The sequence below is a fragment of the Tupaia chinensis genome, unplaced genomic scaffold (assembly GCF_000334495.1).
Source record: "Tupaia chinensis unplaced genomic scaffold, TupChi_1.0 Scaffold000350_1, whole genome shotgun sequence".
NCBI lineage: Eukaryota > Metazoa > Chordata > Mammalia > Scandentia > Tupaiidae > Tupaia > Tupaia belangeri.
Window position 1 is genome coordinate 9,068,218 of NW_006159844.1, and position 9,774 is coordinate 9,077,991.

General features: G+C 36.7%; 1 protein-coding gene across 1 annotated transcript in view; it reads right to left on the minus strand.

Moving 5' to 3' along the window:
• The window catches only part of NUBPL (NUBP iron-sulfur cluster assembly factor, mitochondrial), a 223,074-nt gene that overhangs the window by 137,156 nt on the left and 76,144 nt on the right, over positions 1-9,774 (minus strand). Inside the window, exons 5-6 of the mRNA XM_006152388.3 lie at positions 5,636-5,675; positions 5,455-5,545 (exon numbers count right to left, since the gene is read on the minus strand). Of these exons, the coding sequence (XP_006152450.1) occupies positions 5,455-5,545; positions 5,636-5,675 (131 nt within the window). The remainder of the gene's footprint in view (positions 1-5,454; positions 5,546-5,635; positions 5,676-9,774) is intronic.

Genomic DNA, 9,774 nt, shown 5'->3' on the forward strand with positions numbered 1-9,774 from the left:
AAATAATGAAGGCCAGAAGATAATGGAAAATCTTTTAGAGCTGCAGTTAAAAAAGGTCAACACAGAACTCTTTATGCCATGAAAATATTCAGGGAAAATAAATAAAAACATTTAGAACAAATAAAAGCTGCGAAAATTCACTACCAGCTAACCTCTACCATAAAACATACTAAAAGAAGTTCTTTAGGATAAAAAAAAAAAATTACATCAGGAAAAACTCCACTCTAAAGAAGATATGCAAAGCACTGAATAAACAAATATGTGAATAAGTACAAAAATTATTTTCCTGATTAATGTAAAAAATACACAAAATAAATTTTAAAACATTGCATTATCTATTTCTTTCTTTATGTATTTATTTATGGGACTTAAGTATCCATAGATTTTGGTATACTTCAGAGTCCTGAACCCAATATCATAAAGATACTGAGAAATAACTGACTAGCAAATTGAAACTGAGCACATATTGAAAGTAATTACAGGGGCTGGCCTATCATTTCCTGTATTAGCAAAAGAAGTACAAGACTTTAGGATCAGCAGTTGGAGTAATGGCTATGTTGCTGGACTCCCATGTAGTCAACTGCAATTCGAGTCCTAGACCTGATGGCTTAAACTCACGCTGGGTGCATGTGCTTGCATGCCCAAGATCCCGAGAGGAGAATGGAGAAGGGATTGTGGCGTGGCCATGGGGGGGGGGTGATTTCTCGCTTTCGGTCTGTCTCTCTCTGTCTTTCTGCCTTATAGCAAAAACCTCTCAAAAAAAAAAAGTACAAGACGTATACAATGAAACTATAAAACATTACTCAAAAAAATTTAACAGAACTCTAAATAAATGTGGAAATATGCCATGGCCACTGATTAGAAGAAGACTCAACCTAGTCAGGACCTCATTTTACCCAAAAATGATCTACATATTAAATATGACCCTAACAAAAAAAATCAATGTTTTTCTACCCAAATTAAATCTAAAATGTATATGGAATTTATCTAAAAGAACCTAGAATGGCCAAAATAATCCTGAAAAAGAAAAAAATTAGAAGATTCACATTTCCTGATTTTAAGCTTTCTATAAAGCTACATTAGTCAAGATGGTATGGTTTTACTGTAAAGATTAGATGAACACAATAGAACACAATTCAATATCAGCAATAGACCATACGCTATCAGCAACTCACTTTCATCTAATGTATCAATTTAATTCAGTGGGGGATAGAGGGGTCTTTTGATTAAAAGCTGCTGGTACAATAGAATAAGCCATAAAAAATGAAAAATCTTGACCCTTTTCTCATTTCATACATAAAAATGAATTCAAAATGTACAAGTCAAAACTATAAAACTTGGGGCCAGCAGGTGGTGTGGTGGTGAAGGCACTGGACACTCCCACATGGCTGACCACAGTTCAAGTCCTGGACCTGGTGGCTTGCTTTCTCACTTTCCCTCTCTCTCTCTGTGTCTCTCTCTGGTCAAATGAAAAGGAATGAATGAATGAATAAAATTTTAAATTAAATAAATAATTAAAAACAAACAAAAAAACTATAAAACTTAAAAATAAAAATACATCAGAATGTTTATAACCTTGGGGGTATATAGGCAAAGAATGCTTAAGGAGGATACAAAAAGGACTAAACATTAAAAAAATTAATAAATCAGAATTCATTAAAATTTAAAACTTCAGCTCATCAGATGGCAAGCCACGAACTGGGAAAATATTCCTGATAAATCTGACGATGGATTCATAACCATAATGTATGAAAATTCCTGCACAATATAAAAATTGTGTCAATAATAAAATGAGCAAAAGACTTAAACAGACACTTTACAAAAATAAATAAATATATATAGCAAGATCTATTACACATATTAAAAGAAGTTCAACTTCACTGATCATCAAGGAAATTTTGCTAAACCTATAACAAGAAAAGGTTACATTCAGAAGATCTTTTTTTTCTCTTTTTTCTTTTTTTGGAGAGGTTTTTGCTATAGGGCGTGTGCACTCGCCAGAAAGACAGAGAGAGACAGAGAGACAGAAAGCGAGAAATCATTCCCCCAGGGAGGATGGCCACGTCATAATCCCTTCTCCTCCATTCTCCTCTCAAGATCTTGGGCAAGCACACACATGTGCCCGTTGTGAGTTAAAGTCACCAGGTCCAGGACTTGAACTGCAGTTGACTACATGGGAATCCAGTGACACAGTCATTACGCTAACTGCTGGTCCCTGGCCTTCATTCTTTCTTTTTTTTTTTTTTTTCTTTTTTTGGAGAGGTTTTGCTATAGAGAGAGTGTGCTCTCCAGAAAGACAGAGACAGACAGACAGAAAGCGAGAAATCACCCCCAGGGGGGGAAGGCCATGCAGCAATCCACAATCCCTTCTACTCTATTCTCCTCTCCGGATCTTAGGCACACACGCACACGCGCCCAGCGTGAATTTAAGTCACCGGGTCCGGGACTCAAACAGCAGTCAACTACATGGGAGTACAGCAACATAGCCATTACACCAACTGCTGGTCCCAGATTCAGAAGATCTTGATCCTCATCCTCATCCAAAATGACAGCAACCTTACCATGCAATGTTTTCCACAAAAAGCAGGAAAGGGAAGACAGATGTTGAAGCAAAACGGAAGTATAGAGGATAATATTTTCCTTTTTAGTTATTTATAGTTAAAGTTGATATTAAATATTAATTTCTTTCAATCTTCTGTAAATTGATTTATAAATTTTCTATTAAAACTGTTTTTAAATGGCATTTACCCACCTCACCAAGGACTATTTAAAATGTGAAAAAAAGATACCACATTAAAACCACTAGAATGGTTAAAAGTAACAAGACTGATAACACTAAATGTTGACCAAGATGTGAAGCAACTGGAACTCTTATAAATACTTACAGAAATATTAACAGCAGTATAATTCACTATAACCAAAAACTGGAGACAACAAAAATGTCCATGAACAAAAGAACAGATAAACAATACTTGGTTTTATATTCATACTATGAAATACTGCTTAGCAATAAAAAAATAAATAAAAAAAAAAACAAATACCAATATATACAACAACAAAGATGAATTTCAAAAGTCTAGGCTAAGTAAGAAACCAGAAAGGGACCAAGCAGTTGGCATAATGGCTATGTCACTGGACTCTCATGTAGTTGACCACAGTTTGAGTCCCGGACCCAGTGGCTTAAGCTCATGCTGGGCGCCTGTTCATGTGTGCCCAGGATCCCCAGAGAAGAATGGAGGAGAAGGGATTGTTGTGTGGCCATCCCTCCTGGGGGGGGGGATTTCTTGCTTTCTGTCTCTCTGTCTGTCTCTGTCTTTCTGGCAAGCACACGTGCCCTATAACAAAAACCTCTCCAAGAAAAAATAAATAAATCAAATAAAATTATTTCATTAATTTGGAGTCAAAATAAACCTCTATTCTCTTAAATTCACCCAGTTTAGGTATTTCTATTAGCAATGCTAAGCCATTAACATTGGCCTAAGCCATTAAATTTATCAGTTGGTGGTCTGCTTTCCAAAGAAAAAAGGGAAAAGTACTCCTTTAATTAGCAACTCAAATGACCAGCAGTAGTCACAGTGTAGTCCTAAAATATCACCTTTCATTTCTCATTAAAGTGTCTAGAAAAGTATCTACAGCACATATCAGAATAAATTGTGACTTTTATACAACTAATATGTCACAGAGCTTATTTTCACCATATCTCCACTTGTTCCTCTGCCAGACTATCTATCACATTTCCTAAATATTTTTTACGCTGAGTTTTTGATAAATATTGTAAAACAATGAGTACAATCAGATGACTGAAGTGTCGAGAGAATAGCTAAATTCAGAAGTTAAAAATGTATAATACAATCAATTAACATAATTATTCTATCATCTCTGACAGCATTCAACAGTAGAGAAAAGTCTAGGTTAATCTAGACAAATAAAGGTCACAAAGAAACTGGCGAGAAAGGATGTTTGGGGAAGTATAACTGAAATAACCAACTGCAGGATATGAGAGTGAAAAATAAGGAAATGGTAGCTGAAAGTCTTAGAAGACGAGGAGAATAGGAGGAGTATGAAATCAAAGATCAAAGAACATATTTATCATAACTCAAGAATCAATGATACAAGTGGTGGGAAGCCAAGATGTTATAGTCAAAAAAAGGAAGTTTCAAAGGTCAGGACATATTTCATGTGCTTACTTGCGCATCTAAAAATGAATTTAGGAATAGTTACCATTAGAACTGTCAACCTATAGTACAGTGTCTGACCCAAAGTATTGTAGAATGAAAATAATTAAGGAGTACTTGTTGTAAATTGGTGAAATAAATGCAAATTACTTTTAGCATTTACCTAGAACACAATTATAAACTCACATCAACTGAGACAAAAAAGTAAAATTTATTCTAAGCAAACTGTAAGTAACATAGACGATGTGATATTTTTAGATTATCCAATCAAACGTTCTCTGCTTTTCTTCAAGATAAATTAAAGTTAATTGGACAGATATCATATATGCAAATATATAGCTGTAAATATTCAGAATGAAACTAAATTTCAGTTTTTTTAATTGCCAGAGGGAACATGTACACATTTGAGAAAGAGCGTGAGACAAAGCAACCCCAATGGTACCTGGTCCTACCGCAATCCCCTCTCCATCCAGTTCTTCAACCCATCAGGACACTGGGCAAGCAAGCACATGTACTTAGTGTGTTTTTCAAGCCACTAGAACCAGGATTAGAACCACTGTCAGACATGTAAGATCCAGCTTCTTAACCATCATACTACAGAGTGAACCCAAAATTTCACTTTCTATGAAAATTGTTAAATTATAAGTACCATGGCTTATATAATTTTTTTCTGTATCTGAGGAGTTTCTACAACTACAAAATCTATTACTTATAAAACAGATTTGCTCTTTTTTATTGCAGACTCAACAAAACAATAAAAAATAAGACATTAGGATTTTTAGTGCTCATGAGTGATGGGAAAGAATGTATCACACAATAATGAAATTTGGTCCTGGCTTCACATAACTCATTAGGTGCCACCATTACTCATTAGACACTTGGCCCACCAATAAAATTCCTTTGTAAAACATATCAAACTAGACTGCAAATTTTAACAATTCTCCAATCAGCAAATACACTAATCACAGCTTTGCCAATAATAACATTATATTTAGGAGGACAGCAGGTAACATGGTGGTGAAGGCACTGGACTCCCACATGGTTGAGCACGGTTAGAGTCCTGGACTGGTGGCCTAAAAAAATCATTTCAGGAGTGTGTGCATGCATGCCCAAAATCCTAAGAAGAGAATAGAGGAAAAGAGACTGTGACATGGCCATCTCCCCAGAGGGATGAACTCTCATTTTCCCTCTCTCTGCCTTTATCCAGCAAGTGTATACACCCTATGGCAAAGACCTAAAAAAAAAAGTTTTTAAAAAATATTTAGTACAATTTTCTTACCTGCCTCAACAATTTCTCAATGGCTGACATTACCATAAGACCTCTCCAAACAACTGGTGCAGTCTCTTCAACCAGGAAGCCCATTGACATACTGCAATAATAATCCAAAAATTAAACTAACTTGTATAAGTTAATTGACATTATACTGAAAAGTAACATAAAGTAAAAAGGATATACTCACCACGCGATACCATAATTCAAAAGAGGCTTCATTAGGTTGCCTAAAGTAAGAAAAAGCATCACTTTTAGAGGAGTAAATCATTGTACATGAATATAATTGGCTTGATTTCTTTCTTTCTTTTTTTTTTTTTTTTTGGAGGGGTTTTTGCTATAGGGCGCGTGAGCTCGCCAGACAGACAGAGAGAAACAGAGAGACAGAAAGCAAGAAATCATCCCCCCAGGGTAGATGGCCACACGGCAATCCCTTCTCCTCCATTCTCCTCTCGGGATCCTGGGCACACACGCACACGTGCCTGGCGTGAATTTAAGCCACCGGGTCCAGGACTTGAACTGCAGTCGACTATGTGGGAGTCCAGCGATATAGCCACTACACTAACTGCTGGTCCCTTTTTTCCTCATCCTTTTAAGAAAGTATGTATTGGGGCCAGCGGGTGGCATGGCAGTTAAGGGCTCTGGATTCCCATATGGCCAAATGTGGTTTGGCGACTCACTTTCTCACTTTTTCTTTCTCTCTCTCTGTCTCTCTCTGGTCAAATTAAAAAAATAATAACAAATGAAATTAAATAAATAATTCTTTTTAAAAGAGAAAGCATGTATTATTTTTAATTGGCAATTATTATGTAGAGATGATATACAATGTGGCATTATGATACATGTATACATTACAGAATAATTAAATCAGCCTGATTAATGTATCCATCACCTCACATACCTATCCTTTCTTTGTGGTAAGAACATTGATAATCTACTCTTTCAGTTATTTGGACATATCATTATTAACAATAGTCAGTGAGTTGTGCATATATCCACTATATGTTACTCATCCTGTATATCTGAAACTCCATACCCTCTGACTAACATCTCTCCCTAATACACTGCACCCACAGCCTCCTATCAAAGAATGCCAAATTTAAAATACTAGGTTGTCAGGAAAGTCATGATGTATTTTTCTATGCAAAAATGCATTAAGTCTTTCCTGATAAACTAATAAATAGGCTGCTCATATTGCTGCAATTAAACTTCCAACTAGTTCACTTTAATTTACAATAGTTTAAACATTATACCAAGCATACTATAATATTCCCAACAAATGTCACAACTAAAAGTAGTTGCAATATAGCTTTACTAATAAACAATTCATTGGCCTAGCTACAGCAATGTTTGCTGGTTGATGCTGCTACTTGGCAGGCAGTGGCTACATTGGGTTCAATTCCCAGCCCACCCTAAAAGATAGGCACATGTGCCTATAGTCCCAGAGCTTGGGAGATTAAGGTAGAAAAATTTGACATAGCAAGACTCTGCCAAACAAACAAAAGAAGAAACAATCTACAATTTTAAATGCTTTTTTAAAAAAACAGCCTCAGTAATTTTTGTCCACCTATTTTAATGAGAGAGAGATTTCATGATATACAAATTGCATATATATGTGTTTATCTAGTATATGTATGGAGTTGAACCCTGGATGTACTTCAGTTTCCATTTTAGACCTCTGCAAATAAAATCAAATATTGCAATAAAGCAATTCACACAAATTTTGAGGTATCTCAGTGCATATAAATGTTATGTTTTGGGACCAGCAGTTAGCGTAATGGCTATGTCGCTGGACTCCCAAGTAGTCGACCACAGTTCGTGTCCTTGATCCCGGAGGCTTAAACTCAAGCCGGGCGCGTATGCGTGCGTGCCCAAGATCTCGAGAGGAGAAAGGAGGAGAAGGGAGTGCGGCATGGCCATCCCCCCTGGGGGGTGATTTCTCGCTTTCTCTCTCTCTGTCTCTGTCTTTCTGGTGAGCGCACGTGCCCTATAGCAAAAACCTCTCAAAAAAAAAAAAAAAAAAAGCTATGCTTATATGTTACTACAGACTATCAAGCATGCAATAGCTTCATGTCTGAAAAAACACTCACATCAATTATTTTAAAAAATACTTTATTGCTAAAAAATGCTAGTGATCATCTGAGCCTTCAGTCAACAGTAATCGTTTTGCTAGTGGAGGGTTTTGCCTTAATGCTCATGGCTGCTGACTGTCTAGACTAGTGGTTATTGAAGGTGCAATAGCTGGAGCAACTTCTTAAAATAGGACAACTATAAACTTTGCCACACTGATTGATTTCATGAATGATTTCCCTGTAGCACGTGATGCTGTTTGATATCATTTTACTTACAGTAGAACTTCTTTCAAAATTGGAGTCAAAACTTGCTCCTATTTTATTTACTAAGTTTATGTAATATTCTTTTTTCTTTTTTTTCTCTCTCTTTTTTTTTTTTTTTAAGAGGTTTTTGCTATAGGGCGCATGTGCTCACCAGAAAGACAAAGAGAGACAGAAAGCGAGAACTGACCCCCCGGGGGGATGGCCGCACTGCAATCCCTTCTCCTCCATTCTCCTATGAGGATTCTGGGCACACACACACACGCACCTGACATGAGTTTAAGCCAACAGTTCTGGGACCTCAACTGTGGTCGAGTACATGGGAGTCCAGCAACACAGCCATTACACCAACTGCTGGCCCAAAATTTATGTAATATTCTAAATCCATTGTTATCATTTCAACCATCTTCACAGCATCTTTACAAGAATAAACTGCATGTTAACAAACTGCTTTTGGGGTCAGCAGGTGCCACGGTGGTTAAGGTGCTGGACTCCCACGTGGCCAACCATAGTTCAAGTCCCAGACCTGGTTGCTTGCTTTCTCACTTTCCCTCTCTCTCTGTCTCTCTCTGATAAGCACACATGCTCTATAGCAAGTTAAAAATAACAATAAATTAACTTAATTAAATTAAAATAAACTATTTCATTTGCTCATCCAGAAGAAGCAACTCCCCAATCTTTCAAGTTTTATGAGATTGCTACAATTCAGTCACATCTTCAGGCTCTATTTCTAATCCTAGTTCTCCTGTTATTTCCACCACATATGCAGTTACTTCACAAATCAAGCTCTTGAACCCCCTTAAAGTCATCCTTAAGGATTTAAATCAACTTCTTTTAAACTCCTATTAATGTTACTATTTTTACTTCTTCCCATGTATCACACATGTCAATGCCATCTAGAAGGAATCACTCCCAGAAAGGTTTCAATTGACTCACCCAGATCTATCAGAGGAATCACTATGTATGGCATCAACAGCCTTATGAAAAGTACTACTTAAATAATAATACTTGAAAGTTGAAATTACTCCTTGAGCCACAGGCTACAGAATAGATGTTAACAGGCATGAAAACAACATTCATACCCTTGTATAGCTCCATCAAAGATTTGGGATGACTAGATGCATTGTCAGTGACCAGTAATATTTTGAACGGAATCTTTATTTCTGAGCAGTAGGTCTGAAAAATAGGCTTAAAATGTTCAGGAAAGCATGCTGTGAGCAGATGTGTGTTGTCATCCATTACAGAGCACGGGCAGAGAAGATTCAGCATATTCCTTAAGGACCATAGGCTTTTCAGAATGATAAATAAGCACTGGTTTCAACTTAAAGTTACCAATTGAATTAGCCCCTGGTAAGAGAGCCTGTTGTCTGAAGCTTAGAACCCAGACACTGATTTCTCCTCTCAAGCTGTAGAAGTCTTACATGGCACCTTCCAATAAATGGCTGTTTTATATAAACTGAATTATCCATTGTTTAGTGTAGCAATCTTTATCAATTAGCTTAGTTTTTTTTTCTTTTTTTTTTATTAATTCACTATACACCATCACAACACACAAATGAATTTTCCATCCAAAATACACTGTGCATTGGTTCAATCTCACACATCAACATACATGTTCTCAGCAAATAATTTTCCAATTCTTACATTTTGCATACCTTGCCCTTTGTCTTGCCATCCCTGATTCCCCATCCCCCACCCTTTGCTATGTCCCGTCTTCCTCCTCCATTGTCCCTGGCATCCATGGTTGCCCTCCATGCCTTCCGCACCCCCCATTCATTTGTTCTGCCAATGAGCTTAATTAGTCTAAATATATCCAATAGCTAGCACAGCTGACACATACCTATACATGTACCCAAATCTGACCCTAGGCATACACCCCAATGAGTAGAATGAACATACTATAAAGTAGTACCCAGCTGTGCCCATACAGCTCGCTGGAGTCATCAAATGTGCTTTTTTTTTTTCTCCTGCAACTTTTTTTTTTTTATTATTATAT